Source organism: Actinia tenebrosa, unplaced genomic scaffold (assembly GCF_029948245.1).
Source record: "Actinia tenebrosa isolate PJP-AT-01 unplaced genomic scaffold, QUT_ActTen_1.0 PGA_scaffold1__47_contigs__length_23844297, whole genome shotgun sequence".
Taxonomy (NCBI): Eukaryota; Metazoa; Cnidaria; class Anthozoa; order Actiniaria; family Actiniidae; genus Actinia; species Actinia tenebrosa.
Genome location: NW_028292578.1, coordinates 10,323,441 through 10,348,387, shown reverse-complemented (window position 1 = coordinate 10,348,387; position 24,947 = coordinate 10,323,441). Strand labels below are relative to the sequence as shown.

The 24,947-nt window shown below is 36.9% G+C and overlaps 3 protein-coding genes across 6 annotated transcripts in view; 1 reads left to right on the top strand and 2 right to left on the bottom strand.

Moving 5' to 3' along the window:
* LOC116305076 (uncharacterized) overlaps nt 1-2,010 on the bottom strand; it is a 49,961-nt gene extending 47,951 nt beyond the window's left edge. For both annotated transcript variants that reach the window (XM_089033003.1, XM_031714911.2), the window contains exons 1-5: nt 1,885-2,010; nt 1,638-1,740; nt 1,316-1,427; nt 314-412; nt 83-147 (exon numbers count right to left, since the gene is read on the bottom strand). In XM_089033003.1, the coding sequence (XP_088889129.1) occupies nt 83-147; nt 314-412; nt 1,316-1,427; nt 1,638-1,740; nt 1,885-1,916 (411 nt within the window). In that variant the 5' untranslated portion in view covers nt 1,917-2,010. The remainder of the gene's footprint in view (nt 1-82; nt 148-313; nt 413-1,315; nt 1,428-1,637; nt 1,741-1,884) is intronic.
* On the top strand, nt 156-17,238 carry LOC116305075 (stAR-related lipid transfer protein 3). 3 transcript variants are annotated; one of them, XM_089033002.1, is made up of 16 exons: nt 156-226; nt 3,271-3,348; nt 5,066-5,143; nt 5,871-5,924; nt 6,735-6,827; nt 8,499-8,541; nt 9,490-9,547; nt 9,768-9,835; nt 10,761-10,816; nt 11,017-11,109; nt 11,718-11,777; nt 12,001-12,096; nt 12,510-12,589; nt 13,140-13,244; nt 14,210-14,303; nt 14,661-17,238. In XM_089033002.1, exons 1-16 carry the CDS (start codon nt 161-163, stop codon nt 14,754-14,756), a joined length of 1,218 nt encoding a protein of 405 aa, XP_088889128.1. In that variant the 5' UTR covers nt 156-160; the 3' UTR covers nt 14,757-17,238. The 3 variants fall into 3 exon arrangements, with proteins under 3 accessions (XP_088889128.1, XP_031570769.1, XP_031570768.1); XM_031714909.2 differs by lacking the exon at nt 156-226 and adding an exon at nt 2,308-2,649 and having other exon boundaries at nt 9,493-9,547; XM_031714908.2 differs by lacking the exon at nt 156-226 and adding an exon at nt 2,308-2,649.
* On the bottom strand, nt 17,183-24,821 carry LOC116305074 (UBX domain-containing protein 4). The gene is made up of 13 exons (XM_031714907.2): nt 24,642-24,821; nt 24,313-24,362; nt 23,726-23,781; nt 23,593-23,621; nt 23,068-23,186; nt 22,689-22,742; nt 22,135-22,196; nt 21,515-21,569; nt 20,799-21,094; nt 20,554-20,656; nt 20,143-20,274; nt 19,761-19,954; nt 17,183-19,081 (listed from the first exon to the last, which is right to left on the bottom strand). The coding sequence occupies exons 1-13, from the start codon at nt 24,721-24,723 to the stop codon at nt 18,940-18,942; spliced, it is 1,374 nt and encodes a 457-aa protein (XP_031570767.2). The 5' UTR covers nt 24,724-24,821; the 3' UTR covers nt 17,183-18,939.
* Nucleotides 24,822-24,947: the final 126 nt, after the last annotated feature.

Below are 24,947 nucleotides of genomic sequence, written 5' to 3'. Positions count from 1 at the left end.
TCTTTGTACGTCTTTTGTTTGTTTGTTCGTTCATTTAGTCGTTTTTTTTTTTGTGTTTTTTTGTTTTCTCTACATTTCATACCTTTTCTTTGATGTTGGCAAGTTTGGCCTCCAATGACAATATTGCTTTCTTTAGTTCATCATTTTCTTTAAGATGAAAATGGAAAAAAGGAAAGGAAGGAAGAAAGAAAGAAAGAAAGAACAAATTAAATCAAGTAAATATGAAGTAAGTAAAAATCTAAATTATTACATGAATTTTTTTGCCAAATTGATTTCGCGAGCAAAAGCAATCTATGTTAGTAATAAACATTACTTGTCTGAAGCTCTTCTGCTAACTCTTCCATATTGTTTTCCACTTCCTCTATGGCAATTTTGTCCTGTTTTCTTTCAGCCTTGAGACTTTCAATTTCCTCTAAACACACAAAAGACATTCAATTTTCTAACAATTTTCTAACCAAATGCCTCTCAGGAGTAGTCCTCTTGACTGTTCACATTGTCATTTTGCCTGGCCATTGAGCCAGGGAGGGAATCTGGGGGGTTATGTTGTGGTGCACCAGTAACCCCCCTAACACCGTACTGTAATTACTCTTAGCTTTTTTGAGGCAAAAGAAACATTTACCATGCATAATGTCTCTATATACATTTCTTCATTTGGGACACCCCCTAACCAAATTCCTCGATCCGCCCCTGTGAGCAGCTGTTAATATATAGCCCTGATATAAACATGTGTTAGAGATGTCAAGTTATTATCACAGGCAAATAAAGTCGCCCAGAGCACTGCTTGTGCATCTGTGTGAGGAGGCATACAAGAAGACATTAGCATGAGAAAATTACCAAGAGTTCTAAATTTGGAAAATTGTATTGGATGCCTGTTTGAATTCTTTATTTTTCAATGGCTAAGGTGCTGTTTACATGGGGAACAGTTGTCCCGAGTAGAAGGGATACCCTCTTCCCCAAGCTACCCTGGGCTTGCTAACTTTTCTCTAATTTCTTTGTTTACATGATGTTTTACTTTGCCTTGGCTAGAATGGTCACCCTACACGTAGGGTTACCCTCTTCGTGAAAGAGGGTGACCCTGGGATCTGCGACAACTTTTCCCCATTTAATTTGCTGAGACAAGTTTTTCGTTGGAGCATGCGTATAGATCTCCATTAAAACCGATAGTATTCCTGGATTTATAGGAACAATTTCTTTCCATATAAACACTCAGTATAGTTGGCTCGGGTAGGAGGGTCTGGTCTTCCTGCTACCAGGGACAAGGTTTCTCCACTTGGCAGGTAAACAGCCTCTACCTGGCCTCACTTAGTAAGCATACCTTCAACTTCTTCTATCAAAGGCCAGTCTTTGGAATCCTTGGCGAGGTATTCAAGAAACAACGATTTTGTTTCCATCCTGGTACATTTGATTTTCAGATCTGATAAATGACTCTAAATAATATGGGGTCAAAAAAAGGACTGTTAGCTAATCTTGCATGACTACAAACCCCTCGGTCACTCGATGCTTCTAAGTCTCATAAAATTATTTTCGATATAACCTTTTAAAGTTTAATTTAACCAAGACTAAGTTTAAGGTTAAGTTAATGACTAAGTTAACAGCCAAATTTATGTATTTTTTCTTTGTATTTTTTTCGTTCTCACCTCCGAGTTTTGTAGCCTAATTTCATAATTTCCCTCATAGTCGTTTGAATTGATCAAATCATGAGATTTTAACTTAGACTGCTTCTTTATATCTTCCACGACCCTAAAAACAAACAAAAACAAACAAAAATATTTAGCTGAAATAGTGATCATGAATTTGACAGCTCTATTTTGATCCGTTGATGTCGAACCTGACATAAACACAACAGAAAACAAAGTCTTACAATAATTTTTGAATAAACTCTACCTTTGCAAATCCCCTATCTGTTCCATCATCATTTATTTTTCGATGCAATACTCGCTAAGCTGAATAATAAGAATTAATTTCGCAAGAAAAAGAATATTTTCCTTTCCAAGTTTTTTTTCAAAATGAGCGCCAAGAGTTCGCCTTGGTGTTATTATCACGAAAATTAGGCAACCGCGATTTCTATGGTCAGTCACACAGGAAGCCCAATGTTTTGATCTTTTCATCTTGCCACACTTTCCATAAAATCTCTTAAGGTATTTTGTTTCTAAAATAATAGAATAGAGATATAATGAGATCCTTTATTATATAATGTTTCTTCTAAGATGACAGATAATTTGGTAAAAAAGATTTGATATCTTAATTAGGTTTCCTGTGTATTTTTAGGGTTACTCCTTTGGGTACCCTGTGTTGTTTTTCGCGTGATGCCATTAGAGCAGGGAAGAAAGTAATAAGGAAAAACCGAACGATTGAGGATTTCTAAGCAGAAAGAAGAAAACGAAAGAAGAAAAACTCTACCATGCGGACATTTTATATCCTCATGCTATCACAGTAAGCAAGGACTTCGTTTTTAAAAGATATAACGGTACAAATAACATCGTTATGGACCGCCTTCCTAACGGTATTAGCAGACGGTCCTACTCGAGCGGTAGCCGCACAGATTCGACTACGACTTTTCGTCAGTTTTCACCTTCTAGAAGAATGTTCTGCCTGCTTACAGTATTTGACTTCTTTTTTATACTGGTAGCTTGGTTGATATATGCAAATGTGAGTACAATTTAAAGCCTAGCTGGACAAGTCTTTTTTCTTTACAATGCATTTCCGAAAACTCTGGAAAACTGTGTAACGTAAACGGAAACCCGATTACAATTACAAGTCTTGCATATTAATTATTTCAGCTTATGTAACATTTTCATGATTCTATAAGAATTTTAGAACTTTATGAGAATTAAGCTTACTAGAATTTTGATGATTATAAATTAGCCATCATCTAATCGCACTAAATAATTTTCTCTTTAGATGGCTGGTAGAAAGATATCATCGGGGACAGCAAAGCCCATCAGTGTGGGGAAGGGTTTGCGATTGGGGGGGGGGGGGGGGGGGTAGAATCTTTTTTTTCGTATCTCCTATTTTCCCTACTCAACTCTTGAACTTAAGCATTGCCAACAAACCACAATTTGATCTTGCATATGTTTTGCGACAATTCCTTCAGCATATTCACACAAAAAATACTTTTTGTTGGTGTCAGCACTGCACAACATCGTTTTCCTTATGGAAGAGCACGAAAATAATTCTCTTAAGACGTGTGAGAAACAGCTACTTTTATGAAAATATCTATTTATTCTGTTTAGCTCAGTTGTGTGTTTTTTTTTTTTTTTGTTGATCAAGGCTTTTAATGGATTAAACCTCTCACTAGAAAAGGAAGTCGCACATTACAAAATTGCGTCTTCTCTGTTTGATATTGTGGTAAGTGAATTATTATAGCCTAAAAATTGATATTGTCAAGATTTGCTGTACCCCACCTTTCTGAATTTCCTGGTTGTACCTTTTCTTTTTCCATTGCTTTCATTTCTCCCCATTTTCTCATTCTTTCTCACTTGCTTGTACTTTCTGTTCCCTTGACCAATCTCTTAATAATTTGTGGCCAATTTTCTTTTTCACTTCATAATCATGTATTTATACATATTATTATGAATTATGAATTAGTTGTCTCAATAAAGACATTGGAAATGATTTATGTTGATATATATGATTATAGCATGTGGTGCTATGGCACTGTTTGACTTTGTACTGTGTATTTCATACCTTGGGCTGCAGGACTTGCAGGACTTGCAAGACTTAGTTTGATTCTCAACTGAACCTTTGCGAGTTGAAATTGTACGATATGTTGTTCTCTCCCTTAGCTTGCCACAAGGTTTTTTTCCCAGGTTCTCTAGTTGTGAGTCAAGTATCTAGTGTGTGTTACAAACAGTGAATTTAGTGGTAGTGCATGTAGAGTGAAGCTCATGTTAGTACGATATGTTGTTCTCTCCCTTAGCTTGCCACAAGGTTTTTTTTCCAGGTTCTCTAGTTGTGAGTCAAGTATCTAGTGTGTGTTACAAACAGTGAATTTAGTGGTAGTGCATGTAGAGTGAAGCTCATGTTAGTGCACCATACTGAAAGTAATTAAGGACGTTCCCAGGGAAATGAAGTTGCAATCAGAATTTTTTGAAACTTGGCACAAACATACCCTGAAATATTATTGTTAAAAAAATGAAATAAAAAATGGGGGTCACCAAATTCGTAACCTACAAGTAACCTAAGGGACCAAAGAAATGCTTTGAGAAGAAGTGAAAAAATCAAAGAAATGCAGAAAACAAATTCATGGTCATCAAGTTTGACTTCCTTTAACATTTCTGAATTAAAAGTATGAAAGTAAGAGTTAGTGATAAGAATTAATGAAACTTTCAATCTTTGCAATGCAGTCAAAATGTGTAAAATTCAAATTCGTTAACAGGTGGATTTTCCCCCTAAATTTGGTGTCAATGATCATTCCATTGCAATCAGAATTTTTTGGATCTACATATTTTGTAGATTTTGGTAGTATCTTGATTTTAAGACAACGAAAAATGGGGGTACACCAAATTGGTTTCTGAGATATTTTGCTGTAAAGAAGTGAGAAATGGGTTTTCTTGATATTTTTCCCCACAAAAACATTGGAATGACATCATCCTGATGAGCACTCACACTGAACACATGCATAGAAAGAATTAGCACACACAATGCCCGCAAACATCCTTAAATAGTATGAATGCAAAGAAGACATGAAAAAAAAATCTGTACTACTTCCTAACAGGAATTAGTCCTAAGATTCATTTAGGTCTGACTGCTACAGCACCAGTGCTGATAAAGACAGCTTCCGAAATGACAAGAATGAAGTGAAAGGGAAATTAGATGAAGGAGTAACAGAATATATTAAAGGACTTGGGAAATGTTTATCCACAGCATTTCTTTAGTTCTGCCTCTTTTTCCTTTTCTCTATCCATTCCTGTTTCACCGTTTCCCCCCCCCCCCCCCCCTTCTTCTTGGGACCATACTTGCTTGTGAATGATGTTAGTTTACTGATAACGTAACCATATGCTACATATAGTATAATAATAGCCAGGAGTAAATATGTAATGCACATAAATATTGTGCCTTTCAGCTGTTATCATTATGGAGGATGGTAGTGTTACTTCTTGTTTATGCCTTGTTCCATAGTAGAAAGTGGTATGCTATAGCAGTAAGTATTATATCAATTCATGATACACAAAGGGTTATGTCAAAATGCTTTAAAATGTAAGCGTTGCAAGTTGCCCAGGTGAAGTGTTACACTGCAACGCAACCTCATATACTTGCCCTATTTTTGGCATCTCAGAAAGAAATGAGAAATGCATTCTTGAAAAATGAGCTTAAAATTGGGAGAAAAAGTTGCTGGAGAGGTGATACAATGTGCACAATGTACACAACTGAGTTCTACTTCATGCAATGCTACCCACAACGACAACAAAACACGATGACAAAATTGTGTGAGACCACCCCTGTTACACTGTGCAATTCCCCAGCAACTTGTCTTTAAGACTGATAATAGTTAAAAAGGGTGCAACCCAAGTGTAGACCCTTTACCTTTACCTTATGTGAGTATAGGTTATATGGTGTGCTGTTGGCCGACACCATGCATATATTGTTTTTGGGATTGCTTTTTAAAAATATTAGTCTTGAAAATGACAGTGCTCAGCAACGGGCAGATTCACAATTATTGTTTCAAAGGGTTGGCTTTTGACCACAAAGGCATTATGTAGTGTCTTTATACTTTATTATTATCAAAAATGCTTTCAAATTCAATGGATGGTTGCTAGCTATACAATCCACCTGCCTGGATCCATCCTTGTTTCTGTTGAACTAGTAGAAGCATTTATTACTATTATTTATTTCTTACCATCTGACTTCCAATGAAATCTTTCTCTCAGATAACTACTTCTATAAGCACTGGATTCATTATTGCTAAAGTTGTTGAATACAATGTGAGTTTGAGCACCATTTTACTACACTATATACACAGCTATTTCAGAAAAAGTTGGTAAAGGTTTTGTCACAGGTTGCATGTTGCCCAAATAGCATTTTTCATGGTTAGTTAAAATAGATATTGCAAAGCCTTGTGGGATGGATTTGCGGACAAACTTTGTAAACATAGGCTTTGGTTACAAGGAAAAGAAGATCAAAGAAACCATAGTTTTTCCACCAATTGAAAACAACAAGACAGCATATTAGCAAGTTGACTTGACTTGGCTTGTCCGCATTTCACTCCCATAATGCACAATTGTGATGTCATCCGTGGAAAATGCTCTTGTGAGTTCTATGGGGGTTGTTAATACCATCAATGAAAGGTCACAACGATATGGAATTTCCCTAAACCTTGTCTGCACGTTTTTCGGGTATATTTTCTTCTGTGTTATCATTATTTACATATTCATGAACTTAATACATTTCAAGCTTAGTAAGAAACAAGCAAGGTGCAGTGTGCAACAAAACCTTCACCAACCTTTTTTGAAATATTTACATAAACTTGATTGACAGAAGCTGAAATGCTAGAAGTCTGAACCCGTTTAGGTGGCAGAAACATGAAACAGGCTGTACAAAAATACCCTGAAAAGCCTCCTTTTTCAATTTGACTTTTCCTGTATTCTGATTATTTTCAAAAGTCCAAAGGGGGTGACTAGCCATACAATCCACATCCCTGGATGCACCATTGCCCTGTTTGGAGCAAACAAACTAATAAGTCCCTAGCCCCTATTTCTCTTTCTAATAAACAACATATTTTGCTTGCATTGTAGTTTAAAACAAACAATCATCATCCAATGGATTATGTTAGTATCATTGTCTCACTCTTCCTCTGCTGGGCTGAGACTCTGTTTCTTGACTTCAAGGTAAATAAATTACTTAGTATGCATTTTTGTACAGACCTTTTTTTTGTCTCCCTGTAATTCTTGAAATCTCCCATTTCAGAAAATGTTTTCCCTTGAGTATTATTTCTTTCTTTACTTTTGCTCAAGTATTAACATTTTTCATCTCCTAGTAATTCTTTGGAATTCCCATTTCGGAACACATGTTATTCCCTTGATATTATTTCTTTTTTTTTACTTTTCCTTCAGTATTAACATCTTTTGTCTGCCAGTAAATGTTGGAAACTCCCATTTCAGAACCCATTTTATTTCCTTGAGTATTATTTGTTTTGTCTACTCTCCCCTTAATAATAAAATTTGTTTCCAAGTAATTCTTGAAAACTCCCATTTCAGAACACATTACTTCCCTTTTGTCTACTTTCCCTTGAATATGGTAGCATCTTTTGTCTCCTGGTAATATGTCCATGATAACCGTCATGAAATATGTTTTTATTGGGGGGGAGGGGTGTTCTGATCATAGGGACTATGATGTCGTTAAGCAGTGTAGTCAAGTAGAGTGACCACAGTAAATCCATGAAACTTTAGTAATACTAAATAGCACAATTTTATGCAAATTCCATTGTTTTCTATTGTTCAATTAGCACTATTTTGTACTATTTAGTAATTAGTGTTTCACAGATTAATTGTTTGCACTCTAGCAGTGGTGTAGCAGTGTAGCAACCCTGCTACACTGCTACACTGCTACACTGCTACACTGCTACACTGCTACACTGCTACTGCTACACTGCTACTGCTACACTGCTACACTGCTACACTGCTATGCTCCTAAACTACTACACTGCTATGCTTCCAAACTGCTAAACTGCTACACTGTTACACTGCTACACTGCTACACTGCTACACTGCTACACTGCTACACTGCTACACTGCTACACTGCTACACTGCTACACTGCTACACTGCTACACTGCTACACTGCTACACTGCTACTCTGCTACAGCTACACTGCTACACTGCTACACTGCTACAGCTACACTGCTATGCTCCTAAACTACTACACTGCTACACTGCTACACTGCTACACTGCTACACTGCTACACTGCTACACTGCTACACTGCTACACTGCTACACTGCTACACTGCTACACTGCTACTCTGCTACACTGCTACACTGCTACACTGCTACACTGCTACACTGCAACACTGCTTCACTGCTACACTGCTACTCTGCTACTCTGCTACACTGCTACACTGCTACGCCGCTACACTGCCACACTACTACACTGCTACACTGCTATACTCCTAAACTGCTATGCTGCTACACTTCTACACTGCTACACTGCTATGCTCCCAAACTGCTGTGCTCCCAAACTGCTATGCTCCCAAACTGCTATGCTCCCAAACTGCTATGCTCCCAAACTGCTACACTGCTACACTGCCTATACTGTTACGCTACTACACCACTTCACTGCTACACCACTACACTGCCACACTACTTAACGACATCATAGTCCCTATAATCACAACACTCCAAAAAATACATATTTCTTGATGGATATTATGGGTGTCCCCCTTCCCCCTCCCCCCTCCCCCCTTTTCCAACATATCACTTGACGGAATGGAGAGATTTTTCCATAGGCAAACAAAGCAGGATGAGAAGCCAATTTACTAAAACTTTTTAATATACTTTTTCCAGGTCTTTCCTTCAGAGTTAAAGGCTGAACAAAGAATGTTGGCAGGTATGAATTGTACTAATTTACAATTCGTCTGTAAGTGGACTGGCACATCGACAAAGTCTCATGACTTACAGTCATTCTTAACTAGACTGGTTTTCAGTAGCGGTAAAAGTACAAGCGCTTGTGCTCTCGTCGTAGTGAAAACACCCTTTGCAATTTGTTGTTGCGAGGAACAAATGATATTTTGGTGGATGTTGATCAAAGTTTTTCCATCACATTGTGGGAAAACACAAGGTTTTCAAGGGCAAGTGCCTGACACGTGCTATGGTACATCGTGGAAATGGCTTGACTGACCTCTATCAAAACCTTTTATAAAACAACTAATATCTCTCGCGTTGTGATTGTTTGAGAGCGCGTGCTTTATGAGAGCGCAAAGCAGTGCGCACACTTTCAGTTGCGCATTCCTATCTAAAATAACTGTTATTGTAATTTGTATTTTATTAAAGAAACTAAAAAGTTGCTTGCTCTGCTGTGTATAGTTAGAGCAGTTTTCGCATGACTGTGAAAAGCCCAGTGTCGTAAGCGTGCCGTGCCTGGACCGTGATGTTTTCTAGAATTTTAATTGGCTGATTTTTTTCTCGCGCAATGTGATTGGTCTGACAGTGCCGTGACCTGTGACGAATTTCGTGACCGTGTCTGCGTCGTGTTAATGCCGTGTTCCGGGTATTCGATTGGATGGAGAATAAATTCTCGCGCAAAGTGATTGGACTGGCGTACGCCTTGCCGTGTCACGACCGTGTCCTTGCTGTGAGCTTTTCACAGTCGTACGAAAACTACTCTATTCGAGAAGCACTCCGCTACGTGTCGTACTCTCTTGTTCTGCAAACCCCCGCGTGCTTTATGTGTGTGCATTTTCTATTTCTTCACTTGGTACGGATGACAATTCCGCGCTTGAAAAGCACTGCAATAACAGAGCAGGAACTTGGTTTACATTTTTCAAATATTTTTCAGCAGGAAGTTTAGATACGACAGCTGGTGAAAGAAGACCGCTGTTGGACGAGAATCCAAGGTAAGATTAAAACCCTGAAATGATTTGGAATGTAGCGTGTCTGGTTTTAGTGGTGTATCTTTATCACATCTTTAGAGCCTGTCCTTTGATTGGCTCAGCTCTTTTGTGTTCAAATCTTATACTTCCCTTAGTATTCTTATCAATTCTCCACTTTGATTGTGCGTTGGGCCTTTACATACAATAACAAAAAAACATGAAAAACTAAACCTTTTGTTTTCAGTTCTTACCACACCCGAACATGGCTAACAGAGCAATCATCTTTCTACACTCCATACGGATCACCACCCAGTAAGTATAGGCTAAAACAAGTATTCGTGAGAGATTGAATAAATAATTCGTCCTTGTTCGGCAAGGGTAGCACTTACTGCAAGTTTCAATATAAAGCGAGCTCTGTAGGTGAGAGTTGCCCGTTGGAATCTGTTTTTCACTACATTGTTAATTAACGGAAGCAAAGTGGCTAGAAAAGCTTTGGCCCTTGTTTCATGATCGAATTGGATTTTAGAAGTTGATTTTGCAGAAACCTGAAAAACTCCGAATCACAGGAGAAAACAAATAAACTATTCTATTCACGTGCTACAACGCCAAGTCCTGGATTCGAACCCGGGTCACACTAGTGAGAGGCTAAGAACCTATGCTCCAATCATTAGAGAATTAGGACTGAGTAAACATGTTTATATAGGAGGAGCAAGTTTGGCTTGGGTATTTCTCTAGTAGAAGTACACGAGGTATAGCCCCCTGAGATCATTTCACACCCTTTTCTTGTGAGCTTGAAATACGTTTGGAGAAAGAAAGAAAAAAAAAAAAAAATAGATTCTTAAAAGCGCATAATTTTTAAGACTTATACAAATGCAAACTAATCTATCTATCTATCTAGGTAACATAAATTAATTAGAATAATGGTACCATGTGGGTCTACTCCCCACCATGAGCGCTCCAAGCAAGAATACACTGCACCTCAAGACAAAGGGGGCTGTGGGATTGTTACTTTTACCCTCATCTTCTCAGTCTTCTGGGATAGCATTTAGAACTACAGGGTGTACAGGTGGGGTCGTTAGCCCTTTGTTCGACTACCAGCCTAGAGCACAGTTGCAGTATTCATCTTGCTTCTACGGCTGAACGGAGTCTGCCAAGGAAGATTATTTACATCAGGGACAAAAAGCCCCATTGTACGCACATACTTAAAACAACCTTCTTAATAAAAAACTTTTTTCAGGTTCGATTACAAGCGAGGATGAAGGCGAAGATGCTAACGCGCAATTGTCATCAGAGGTTAATAAATTTGTTTATTAATCACACAAATTATCTACCTTTTCAGTATAAACATAACGTTCAAAGATACTGGTTGGTAAAAATTATCACTCGTTTGCTGGGGAGGAGAGGGAAGGGGGTTTAAAGTGAATTTAGCTAACAGTTGAATATTAATTTAGAATGATAACGTTTACTCTGGACACTTTTTCTCTGCCTTCTAGGACGTACACTTCAAAAGAAAAGCAAAAGAAATATTCGGCATCGCTTGGGATTTACTGACAGTTGATAAGAAATGGAAGCATGAAAAAAACAAGGTTTATAGAATAAAAATAAACTGTACTGCAAAATACATATTTAATAATTGTTCACATGCAACGTTTGTTTGTTTGTGTGGGTGTGTTTGTTCGGTTTTTGTTTTGTTTGCTTGTTTTTAATTCAAGAAATGTAATATCTAATCAAAGGCTGACTAAGGGTGCAGATTTATATTATTATATTATTTATATAATAATGAATGTCTTGAGCTTTGTCCAGCGGTGTGAGCACATGCTAATGGTATTATATTTCCAGTCTTCTCCGGTGCGTTTTATGAAGATGCATCAATTTTTAAGACAATTTTTGAAAAATAGCGAAAGTACTGTGGCAATTTAATGGCTCTATCTCTGAACCAATCGAAAAGCGAGAAATATCGATCAGCCAATCACAGTGCTCAACTGAATACGAAAACCATTTGAGAGTATACCTTGCAAGATAAAAGCTTAGTCCCTTTTTAGTGAATGACATCAAGGACCCTTTTTAACATCTTTCAACAAACATGGGTTCATGGGATTGATTTTGAGAACGTTTGATTCGATTGCTGGGATTCAAGGTGCAATATTTTTATAAAACTGTATTTTTTACGCTCGGGTCCTAAATATATTTGTAGGATGGTATAATCGTGGAAAGTTGTATTCTCAAGGATACAGGAAAAATGTTTAAAGTTCAGGTACGTTTATTTTCTTATGAAGAAATAATACTGTAGCTCCAGAGAAAAAAAACAACACATCAAACGAAACCTTTTCAGTGCCCGAGGCGAGAGTTCAACCCATGACCCCTCAGAGCCACAGCATGAAAGTCAAGAGGAACGCCCGTCTTACCGCTACCCGCTCTAAAATGCCACCCATGTTGCTGTATAGCACGTTTGATTTGATGTTTCACTTTTTTTTCAGTGTTCCATAGATGCACCACCTTCAGTTGTCTTTTCCCTGATAGTATTACGTGTAGAAGACGGACCAAAGTGGAACAGCTCAGTCGCAGAATCTAGAGTAAGTAATGCATGCCCTTTCGCTGATATTGGTAGGTTACAAAGATAAATGACTCATCACGAATGAACTTGCTTTCAATCATTTTTATGTCCCTGTATCTTACCCGTCTCGGGTTCCGAACTATGTTTGGAAATTCCAAAGTTGCGACAAACTACGGAACTTCGGTTTCCGAACTAATTTAACTTGGAAAGAAGTTCGTTATGAACTTGGTTGGCTTATTTTGCAGCAAACAAACTTAAATTTTCAGCCAGAAGCTTCTGGATTTTCTTTGCGATATTCATTCGGGAACTTCGAATTTTATATACTAAACTAAGTTCAAACTTCGGCGAGAAGTTCTAAAGTTCATAACGTTATGTTATATGTAGTTTTGAGAGTGTTGAGCCGAGCTGAATACACTTGTCTTTTTTTTCCAGGTTTTACATAAGATTGATAATCATACTGATATATGTTATAACGTTACGACAGACCAAGCTGGTGGAATGGTGTCAAGTAGGTGAGTATCACGTGTATCCCCTCCCCTTCGAAAAACAAAAAACAAAAATTACCTCAAAGGAACAGAGATGTGTACAGTAGCTACAGACTAGAACAGGAATAGAATGATTCCACTGCGCCTGCAATTTTATCCCGAATTTCTCACCTTTTGTTTAATTAAGAACAAAAGAAGGTTTAGACAAAAGAAGGTGAGAAATTCGGGATAAAATCGCATGCGCAGTGGAATCGATTCTTAAACTATGAAAAGGCTTATTGAACAATAGATTTCCAATTCTCAGGATATTGAAATTCTTTCTCCTCCAAATAGGCCTTTTGCAATAGATTGACAACATAGGGGAGGCCTTTTAAGCTTCTTTAAGGGTTGCACAGATTCCAAAATTCGAAACACTTGACGTACCACCTTATGGTATCGTGAGAATAAACACCATTACACCTATTTTCGAAATTACTTGGAAATTTGATTGATGGAACCTAAAACCCAGACGTCTGGATCGATAGCTAGTTTGTATGAAAACTGGTATGAAAGCTTTTTTTTCTTTTGTAATTTCCAGGGACTTTGTTAACTTGCGTCACTGGCAAAAGAGAGGCAAGGCGTATTTTTCGTGTAATGCAAGCGTCGAGTATCAGGACATGCCACCTGTCAACGAGCACATTAGGTATGTCCAGAAAAGTAGAAAATATATGTTGTTTTTTTTTGGACAATGAAATCTTGTAAAGTGCAGTAAACGTCCAAGGCCTTCCCTATGACATGTGAGGAAAGATGTACGACTGAGTGTGCGACACCAGTATAAGCAACAGCAACACACACAGACTCAGTGCAGCTCGTTTTTGGACAATGAAAGCGCAGTAAACGTCCCAGACTCCCCTTTGATGTGCGAGTAAAGATGTACAACTGAGTCTGCAACACCAGCATAAGCAACAGCAACACACACAGACTCAGTGCAGCTTGTTTTTGAACAATGAAAGCGCAGTAAAGCGCAGTAAACCTCCCATACTCCCCTTTGACATGCAAGGAAAGATGTACAACTGAGTCTGCGACACAAGTATGAGCAACAGCAACACACACAGACTCAGTGCAGCTCGTTTTTGGACAATGAAAGCGCAGTAAAGCACAGTAAAGCACAGTAAACGTCCCATACTCCCCTTTGACATGCAAGGAAAGATGTACAACTGAGTCTGCGACACAAGTATAAGCAACAGCAACATACACAGACTCAGTGCAGCTCTTCGACAACAAGGATGAGAAATATAAATTGTGCTTTTGAGCTACACACACTGGAACCTCTATATGCTGCTCATGTTTATACTTTTTGCTAGTGAAAAGGCAAACGTTTTTATTATTTTTTTGAAGTGAACCTAACAAACGCGAGAAAAACCTCCAACAATAAGCCTTTTCATAGTTTAAGAATTGATTCCACTGCGCATGCGATTTTATCCCGAATGTCTCACCTTCTTTTGTTTAATCAAGAACAAAAGAAGGTTTAGACAAAAGAAGGTGAGAAATTCTGGATAAATCACATGCGCAGTGGAATCGATTCTTAAACTATGAAAAGGCTTATTAATCAATAAGTAATCTCTTGAAAGTACTTTTCGCCATATATGTGTTTATTGTTATATTTAGAGGTGAGAATCATCCAGGTGGGTGGCTGTTTGCTGAAAACGAAGGCCATCACGACCAAACAGATTTTGTAATGTTGGTAAACACGGACCTTAAGGTATGCGGTAGGTTAAACTGCACATACGCTTGCACCATTGTTCGTAAACTCATTAGATTAAAAAGTACGTGTTTGCGCTAACGTGGGAAAATAACACAGATGTGGTATTGTAGATTAAAAGTAATGCACTTTGGCCAATGTTAATAAAAAATGACCTTGACGCATGCGGTAGGTTAAAAAGCGCATGTGCTTGCACTGATGTTGTACGCATCCACTTTGCCAAAAAATGAAGAAATAGGATTTGAAACATTACCTTGCATACAGTGGTTCTTTTTCTTCGCCTCCAAAAGGCTAAAAACTTTATGCCCCTAGCAAGAGGGTTAACTATTATATCTAACAGTGTTTCTTTCGTTTTAGGGATGGTTACCTCAATACCTTATCGATCAAGCCATGACAGGAGTCTTGTTTGGAACAGCTGATTGTCTACGTAATTATGTCCATTCTCAGAAGTAAAGCAAGGCGAGTGTGCCATAATTGTGCAGATAGGTGCTGAATGCAGCATTGCGCCTGACATCTTGCATGTCAGAATGTCTCATAGAGGTAAACGCATGGAGCATATTTGTTATTGATGAAGAAATCATCATGGGCAATGAATCTTCGCGTTAAAAGGAGTTAGAGTATAGAGCTAGAAATGCAACTGATATTCAGGTACGGTTAACTCAGTCAAGTTAGAATTCAATGTGCTTTTCTTTATTATGTTTTTGTTATATTGATTGTGGTTAGATTTTTAAAATGTGCTTAACACTTGACATATTAGTTACATTTAGTTGTGTCTCTGGTTGAGGTCCGTGAAAATTTCAGAAGGATTGGTCGAGGATGGAGATCCAAAAAAGGGTAGCAAAATGACTGGGTATATAGGGACTGCTAAAAAATCATTCCATAATTCACAGACACCAGCAAAAAATTACAGGAAAGTCCAAACTGAGAAACAAAAATAGGCATCCTCACAGAAATATGAATAGTTAATGAAAGTTTAGCCTTTTGTACGAATAGGTAACATGACTCGCAACCCCTTAAATCAAAACCAAAAAGTTAACAAAAAGTCCAAACTGAGAAACAAAAATGGGCATCCTCACAGGAATATGAATAGTTTATGAAATAGCCTTTTGTAATAATAGGTCACGTGACTCACAACCCCCTTAAATCAATTACCCCAGCGTCAAAATGAACTTCAAAAGCGAAAGAGCACTTTAATATTAGCCTTTCTGGTTGAGGATGAGCAAAAAACTAGGTTAAGTTGCAGTGCATTGTGGAACTAATTTAGGGGACATATTTCCAAGATGGCTTCTATTTCCTCCCCTAAAACAGCCCCACAATGTACTGCAATGCCAACTTGACCCAGTTTCCTCAGTCATGGTACTGCTAATTAGTAAGAAAGCAAAGTTTCAGCTTAAAATGTTTGACCATAACTTGAAAATTCTAATAGAGGCTTTGCACCATCACGTGATGGCAGCCATGACACGAGGCACAACAATAGAGTATTTATCTAGGAAACTGAATCCTTTTTCATGTAAATCAGATTAGACCAGATTGAATTGTTCCTGCCTCCTGTCATAGCTGCCATCACGTGATGGTGCAAAGCCTCTATAGGATGCATTTGGGAAAAATATACTGGACAGCAATCTGGTGCTGTCCATTGCATTTTTCCGCACAAATTCTTTTAAAAAAAAAAAATTTAATCTCATACTTTATGCCATTTCTCCTATGTCACATAGTATGAGCTGAAACTCCTTACCAATATCAAGACGCTTTCTTATTTTTTTGGAGTTCATTTTGACACTGGTGTTTGATTTAAGGGGGTTGTGGTCATGTGACCTATTAGAGCAATTATAATTTTACAAATGTACAAACGATGGTGAATTTTAGTTTTTGTTTTTTTAATCTATTTTTTTAATGTGATGCACCAATATTTATTCCCTTCTTATAACTTGTATTACTGTACTACTGTATTACTGATTCATTAATTTATCTTCAAAGAAAACAGATCTAAATTATTTTTATTTGATTATCAATAATAATTATAATCTTCATTGCATAAAATCAATAATCTTTTGAATATTTTAAAACACATTGAAATATCTTACGTCTAAAATTGACCCTGGCAAGTCATGCCAAAGACATTTGGTCAGCAGTAAAAGGGTTTAGGTTCAACCTAGTGCTGGGGGTAGGTAACTCATGTTTTAATTTTTGGTCTTCCCTGTGGAAAGAAAATGACAAATTAAGACGGAATAAGATTACATGGTTTATCTGGATATGACTTCATTTGTATATTGCACTTGGTATTACTTAGAAATTATTCGCAGAAGGGTAAATAAAAAGGCAGAATTTCGGTGAATATTTACCAAGGCGTTGTCGCAGTAAATATTTACCATGTTCACTGAGCCTAAGGTACGTAAATCATTATCGGAGAAAAGACAAAATTCAGGACTTAAAAAAACTTTTTATTATTACTGCTTTGGCAAACCTCATAATTTATGACTCCAATTTTTCTCAGTGGAATTAAAATCTTGTCCCACAAACAACTACACAGTACCATTTCCAAATAGTACTATAAGGATTACAAGGCAAATTTATTTTATTTTCACAGGACAGTAAACAGTTAAAACCATTTACAATCAATTTTCAACAATCAGTGTTTTAAATTTAGAGATATTATTCCAGTTAAGTTGTTGAACTTGTGGGACATAGCAACAGTAACTAAGGGGAGTCGGAACCATGAATCAAAGCTTGGCCAGTGATTATTGTCTAATCAATTTATACAACTAATGATTAATATTATCTAGGATAGAGATAGGATAGAGAATTACAAATCAAGATTTAGTAAATGTTAAAATACTGTGTAGTCTTAAAATAATAGTTTCATTTATAATGAATAGAAGTTTTATCAAAGTTTATAAAGATTTTTATTACACATTAAAATTGTGATTTTACTACATTTCTGTGGGTTTCCTCTTTTCAAAGTTATATTTTAGCTAGCTTGTCATCCGTCCTGAGTAAATAAATGTCAGTCATCTAGTGACCCTTATGACAGGCCGCCATCTTTGTTTAACGACATCATGATAAGTATCTTCTTGCCAAAGCCTGAGAGGATCAGAGGAATCAAAACCTATGTAACAAACAGGTGACGTAATAATTTATTCATTCTTTCATATAATATAATTTTTTATCTTTTGTCTTCAGTGGTATTCATTACACATATGAGAATAGATCCCTTCGCATGTGACGTCAAAGCAGCTCAATTTGGAGGACAAAATAAAAGAATTTCAATCCCATGAAAATAATTGGAAACCAATTGCCATGTCTTCCAAATTGAGCTGCATTCCAACATGCTGTAAGGGGTGTATACAGCTATTCCAAAAAAAAGATTGTGAAGGTTTTGTTACATCCCAAGCTTGGGATGCATTGTATGTGTTATGAAGCAAAGAGCCAAACATCACAATAACATAGATTACCCTAAACTTTGTTTGCACATTTTCTGACATGATTTCTCAAGTGCTGACATTATTTACATATTAATATGCTGATCGATACATTTCAACAAAAAATTTCACCAAATTTTTTGAAATAGCTGTATATTGTACATCAACCTAGCGCAAAGTTCCCTCATAAGGATTCAACTCGTATAGAATTGTGAATCTTCAATTTTGAAATCCTCCGTTCAACGCGAATCGAGTTCGACATTAGATCCATCTTGAAGAAAGCTAAAAAGTCGGCTTTAAGGCATTGTATGCAACTTAACAGCAGGCTCAGTATGAATGAGGAAAATAAACCATTAGGTAAATAAATCTGTGCAGTAGTCCCATTTGGGCCATTTCAGTGTTTTGGTGTACCTAACCATGCTGAAAGTCAATACCACAATTTTCCTAGTCATCCAAAAAAACCTGTGAGTTTATCTGTAAATTGTGTGGATAAATTTCACAGTAAGCTGGTGGTATATTGTACCATGAACATAACACATGACAGTTCTAAATTGCTCTTATAAATAGTTTAATTGTTTGCAACGCAATGATCCCCTATAACTTTGCACTTACAGCTATTTCAAAAAATGTTGAATACTAAAATACTGCACACTAAATGTCAAAGAGTGCAAACAATCCGTGAAACACTAAGTACTAAATAGTACAAAAAAGTGCTAATTAAACAATAGAAAACAATGGAATTTGGATGAAATTGTGCTATTTAGTATTACTAAAGTTTCACGGTTATATTGTTTGCACTCTATGAAACAATATACTAGCTACACATATAGAGCAAATTGCTGTATAACCGTATATTTACTTTTTTTATTTTAAATTAACGAGACCTACAATGCCCTGTGGTCTTGGAATGCACTATTCAGTAAGCAGTATTCAGCATTCAACATTTTTTTAATTAGCTGAATACCCATTTTCATTATTTCAAGACCAGCAAATCCCAAGACGTCTGGGCTTCTGGCTTCGCTTCTGTCAAAAAATAGCTAAACTGGTTTTCAATAGCAGAGCAAGCACAAGGAAAAGAACAGATAATTTTGATCATTGTGCTAAGTTGTGCTTGCGTTGAATGAAGCAGGCACTGCAGATAGGGGCAAATAAATCACCTGAGGCCCATCGATAGAATATCGTAACTTCTAGAATTTTAATCTCAAAGCTATTTACAACTACATCTGTTGGGTGGAGTTGCCGTTCCAAGTGTTATTTTCATCATCATCATCGTCTTTATTTCTTAAGCAATGAATATTCCCTTCTTTGTTTGCGATACCTTGGTTACCAGTGCGCCTTCTTAAGTTGCTAGAGTCAGTTCTGAAAGAGATCAAGAAGTATGAAGAAAATTGAGGACGACCGATAATCTACATGTATGACAGCATTAACTAAAGATTATTACACAAAGAGAGATACAGCTTTATCTTTCTTTTTTTTAGGAGTTCCTTTTTTAAATCCAGGAACAGAAAATGGTGAGTAAAGTTGCATAGCAGTATTACGAAATTTTGGAATATGAGTAACTGGAGATTATTACGGAAAAAAAAAGAGTATGAAAACCAGGGTCTTTATGATTTTAGGCATTTTCCAAGTCTTTAGGCAAGATACAAATAAAAAAGGAGACTATATTATTATAACTAAAATTAAAATAAATAAATTATAACTATATTATAATTAAAATCATTTCTCCCGAGCGAGAGAAATCAAAAGGAAACTCTGCCAGCAGGGTATGTAATGGATAAACAGCTATAATACAAAACATTATATTCTGCATAATAGTTATTACACGACAAAAACTGAGTTTAATCAAAATCCTGATCTTGCGATGCATATTACTTCATGAGCCACCATGTTGGTTGACAATTTGAGTCATGTGGCTGCACTCCAAGCATATACTAAGTTTTTTGGATGAAAAATTTCTGTATACTTCTGCACACAGTACCAGTACAATATTGCATGATCACTGTGCTTGAAATGGGCTATATTTGTCATATATACATACCCTCTTTCCTTGACTTCCTCTCTTCTTGGTTCGTTGCTCTGTCCACCATATGACCCCCTAGGGTTGTCTGAACCACCAAATATGAACACTTTGACAAAGTTATAGATTGCCAGGAATGGCGCCAGAATTATCATGACGATACCCGAGAAACCTGATGAACTACTCGTAGCTACTGCAGAAGATGTAGAACTTCCCTGGCAAACATACAATGTGATATTCAGAACCCTGGTTACGCCCTAATATTGTCACAGATAAAGGTGTGCTTCTCCACTTAATTCCTGATTACGGTCAAAGATGGCGGGAAATAATGTCATATTTTCGTGCACCAATCAAATGATTCATAAAGATAATATATCAAGTTGAGAATATTGGATAGACTTACTGGAGAAACGATCAGAGTGGCACTAGGGACAAGTTGTAATGAAGTCAAGGTCATGTTCATGTCTTCTTCTGTCAGCTGTCGGCGTGGATAAACGGTGGACAAGGTGATGGAATTGAACCCTGAATCCATTTGCTGTAAGAAAAGATGATAAGGGTAAAATGATGAACATCACAGTAGATGTTTATTGCCATTTGAAGGGAATAACCGGGCGGATATCAAACAAAAATTTTGAACCCAGACGACTCTATCTACTACAAGGAAAAGCTCAACACAAAATGCTTATGACTCGCGACCACTAGTGCAAACCTGTCGTATGCTGTTAGTTATTTGTTTGGTTGTTTATTCGTTTTGAGTGGCAATCCCGTACAAGTTCAAATGGATATGGCACAGCACAATAAATGAAGTACATACTGACTCAATAAACTGTCTGGCTGCCTCTAGAAGTGCGTCTGCTTGGAATGTGTGCATTACACTGCTACCATCAGGCAGGCGAAACTGGAGACGAGTTATCGTGCTGTATCAAAACAACAAACAGTTAATGTAAGAAACTCAAATCAGTCATAAATCACAATTTCAAGACTTGCAAAAAAAGTTACTACATGTAACAGAAACTTTCGTATAGTTGAAAAATGGCAAAGGAAACAGCCTTTCCTTACCTTGTTGGTTTGGTAGGTGTCCTCAAATCACTTGATCCACTTTGACTTGTTGAAGGTACATCTGCCACCGTTGGTGCTAGTTTTCGTTCACGCAGTTCATTTTGTCGTCTCACTTCTCTCTCAGCCTTGTCCTGCACGATTTGCTTAAGAACGGCCTCGCGGGCTGCCTTTTCCTTTGCTTTGTCTTCCCGGATTTGATTAACGATTTCTCTTTGTTTCCTATCTTCTTTTTCTTTTTTTGCTAATGTTAGTTCCTGTCCTTCTTGTCGCCGTTTTGTTTCCTTTTCAAGTTGCTCCTAAAGACAATAATAATTGGTACCTCTATTAAGCAGACCTTTTATTCTGCGGACAAACTTCATTAAACGGACAGCTAGTTGCACATTCCGCGGTTTTCTTCACATTTATTGTGAAACAAACCTTTATTCACCGGACACCCTTCATGAAAGGTGTCTGCTTATTAGAGGTACCTCTGAAAACATGCAGAATGTTTTCTTAAGCCCGGTTCCCACTGGCGACGTAAGAATAAGTACCTGAAGTACAGCGCAAGCAAATGCAAGAAATACGAAATCATCCGTTCTCTTGCGCCCGTGTTATTCGTCCTTGTGTCGCATGTTTTCATGCATCTACTTTTGTCACTAGTGAGATCCAGGCTATATATTTAACATAAGATACCCATCCTAGGCAAGGGAGTGCTGTCTTTAGGTATCTGGACTTACCCTTTTTTCTTTTTCTTGTTTTTCTTTTCTTTTCTCTTCAATTAGTCTTTTTGCTCTAATAAATACCGGTAAATTAAATCAACATTTGCTTAGCTACAGCTGAACATGTAGACAAAGGCTAAATCTCAAACAACCATATAGCTCAAACAACAAAACTTAAAGCTAATATGATGAAAAGGTAAATTATACACCGTGAAAAGATGAAAAAACTTGCTGACATTTCGGACGCTAGTCCTTCGTTTGACTCCAACGAAGGACTAGCGTCCGAAACGTCAGTTTTTTCATCTTTTCACGGTGTATAATTTACCTTTTCATCATTACTGTTTCATTAGAAACACCGACGCAGCTCACACTAGTTTTTAGCTAGTTATATCTTTTTAAAGCTAATATGTTAAATGTTAATGAGGAGATATTCAACAGAACCCAAACTGTGTCCTTAATGAACCTACTAAAACAATCAGCCAATTTAAATTTATTGGGAGATAAATAAAGACCTTGTCAATCAGTATGCCCTCTATACTCTAAAACATGGGAAAGCTTGTCGTGGCAGGAAAAAATTGCCAAGTGAGGTCAAGGCTAATTGCATACTTTACCACACATTACACATTATTTCACATTACCTCTCAACTCTTTCTTCAACTGTGCTTGAAGGTGTAGCTTCTTGTGCATTTGAGGTTGAGCTCTGAAAAACAAAATTCATTTTTCATTCAATGCATGGCATGGCATTTCTTACCACAATCATAGGAAACGTGCCCTAATATAGCTGCAGTTACACATAACTCCAGAGCCTTGTCATTCTTAGTGTGCATGATCAATGAAATGCCAGAGGTTCTGGGAAACCCTACCCTTCAATAGCCTGAAATCTGGCTACCTTTTATGTAATGCTCATGCTCAAATTTGAATTATGGCTAGAGCTCACACTCTTAAGATCCTTTGTTGCAAGGGAACTTGTTTGCTAAAACAGTTTTTCAATCAATTATTGTAGGGTAACATTTTAGGGTTTCCTGAAGTCTCTGCCATTTCATTAAACATGCGCAGTTAGAATGACAGGGCTCTGTAGAGTTTCAGTGGGAAAAAGCAATAACACACAAAAAGCCCAAGGCATTAAAATAGGCACATCTGACCACAGGATACCCATGATAACAAAAATATCATCAGCATCAACAAAACTTACTAGAGGGGCCGGCTGAATACTTTCTTGGACACTGGATATTTGTTTTTGAAAGGTCTAAAAATGCAAAATATAATGTTACAAATGGTTAAAAATCAGTATTTTTATAAGTATATTTATAAGGTCAAGACATCACATAATTACACCAAACCAATCACATTGCGCGGAAAAAAGTCAAAAGCCTAGAAAACAATACAGTCCTGGCAAAGCACATAGGCACGGTATATAAAGTATAGTATAGCAAACTTAGTATATAGCAAAGAGCTTTCTACAGTCTTAAGAAAACTGCTCAAAGTGAATAAAAGTAGTTTCAAGCTATGGCAATAGTTATATTCAGCCCTCTTTCTTCACAGCATATTGTTCCATTAATTGTAAATCATACCTCAAATGCAGTGCTTGTTTTCCCAATAAACTCATCAACACCAACTGCCCCTCCTACCAGCTCCAAAAGCATTCCATTCTGATCTATAAAGAATACTGATGGCACACAGACAACAGGATCTGATTCCAGTTAAGGACATAACATAATAAGTCTCCTTCCTTGGGCAGTTAAGAGCAGTGCTTTTACAGCACTTCTCAATCACATGCGCGAAATGGTACAATTTGCCAGCGCGACAAAGTGGGTTTTGGTGGATGTTAATCAAGGTGTTTTCACAACATTCCATAGAAACGTGCATTCGAAAGCTTTGTTTTTTTCGGCAATGTCATGGAAACACTTTGGTTTCCCATTCATGTGTCTTTTGAAATCAGAGGTAAGTACAGCTGGCTGATTTCAAAGAACCACACACCAAACATGCACTTTCCGGTTGACTAACTTCCTATATTTTGGCTACCAATAAGAATATGTTTTAGTGTCACTCTTAGATACAAATGACTGTAGTTCATAAGCATATAGACAAAAGGATACAGAGCTGTGAAAACTGTGTACACTCCTCACTGTAACAAAAATAATGGTTGAAAATTGACTCATAATTAAGACATTTCATTATTGACATCTAACGTGTTCAATTAAACAAGAAAATTATGTCCTTGTCAAATACCTGTCTTTTTTCAGTTTGATGGCAACACACTTGTCACTTGTGAATAATTCTGTCACCTAAAAGGTAATCATAAATATCAGTTTAGCATCGTAGTGACAATAGCTTACATCACCACAACTTGCACTATATCAGTACAGTGGCATAGTGAGGGGGCCACCCCCCTCCCAAAGTTTCACTGCATCTTTTGATATGGCGTGAAACTCTAAAGATGAAATGTCAGCACTTGTGTGTGTCGGCAGGGTAAACAGTTTTGTGATTAAATACCAGGGCAATTTTCTTTGCCACCTGTTTTGCAACAGTGTTGCAAGACAAGTTGCATGGAGCATTGCAAGACAAGTTGCATGGAGCATTGCAAGACAAGTTGCATGGAGCATTGCAGTGTTTAACCTAAACAGTGCAATTTGAAAAAAAAGTGACAATTAAATTGCAGAGAAAATTGCTCTGTGTGAAGTGATAATTATTTTAATTGTTTGATATTTTATAAAGATTTTTCTCTTCTCCAACAAATAATTGTCTCCTATGAATTCTTAAACTTTGTTTATTGAAACTATCGTTTTTATTTAACAAAATATAAATGTAACTATTACCTTTGGGTCTTCCCAGACAGTATTCATTGAATTTGAGGAATCATCTTCGCCTATAACATAACAATAATTTGATCTTTCTAATTTATAATCTTCATATTAAGCTTATTTTATTTTATTTTATTAAGACAATCGTAAAGACAAAGTCAAGACATGAGCTTTTATTTTTTGCCATTTATTGCGCTCATAATGAAAATGTTCTAAGTTATACATGTCTTATAGTGGTTATTTAAAATAAAGAAGCCATTTGAGTCATATTAAAACTTAATGTATTTTGATTCAAAAATAAGTTGAGGAAAATTTTGACGTTTTTTTCCCGTCATCCTTCTCACCTTCAATGTACACCACAAAAGGCAATTTCCGCTGTTTGGATGACACTATAGCCTCTGGTATACTCCCACTAAACCAAAGCATCTTTTAAAATTGTTCTTGTTTCGATATAAGGAAATATAATAGAGAAAAATGTTGAAAAGACAATGAGACGTAACGTGTCTTTCTGGTTGATGAGAAGAAAATCACCTTCCTTTGTAACCGTTCCTGGTATTCCAAAAAGCTCTTTCGTCCCGGGAGGGGCTCATTTAACAATTTTTCAAAACACAAAACGTAACTATATTTCCATTAAAACAATTAGTACTTAC

Bases quoted from the DNA above. Each gene is read 5' to 3' on its own strand.
- LOC116305074 (XM_031714907.2), bottom strand. From the start codon at position 24,723: ATGCTTTGGTTTAGTGGGAGTATACCAGAGGCTATAGTGTCATCCAAA. The intron at 24,363-24,641 runs GTGAGAAGGATG...GTTATGTTATAG, and splicing joins TTTTGTGGTGTACATTGAAG to GCGAAGATGATTCCTCAAAT. The intron at 22,197-22,688 runs GTAAGTTTTGTT...TTTGTTTTTCAG, and splicing joins GTATTCAGCCGGCCCCTCTA to AGCTCAACCTCAAATGCACA.
- LOC116305075 (XM_031714908.2), top strand. From the start codon at position 2,485: ATGGACCGCCTTCCTAACGGTATTAGCAGACGGTCCTACTCGAGCGGT. The intron at 5,925-6,734 runs GTGAGTTTGAGC...CTTGCATTGTAG, and splicing joins CTAAAGTTGTTGAATACAAT to TTTAAAACAAACAATCATCA. The intron at 10,817-11,016 runs GTTAATAAATTT...TCTGCCTTCTAG, and splicing joins ACGCGCAATTGTCATCAGAG to GACGTACACTTCAAAAGAAA.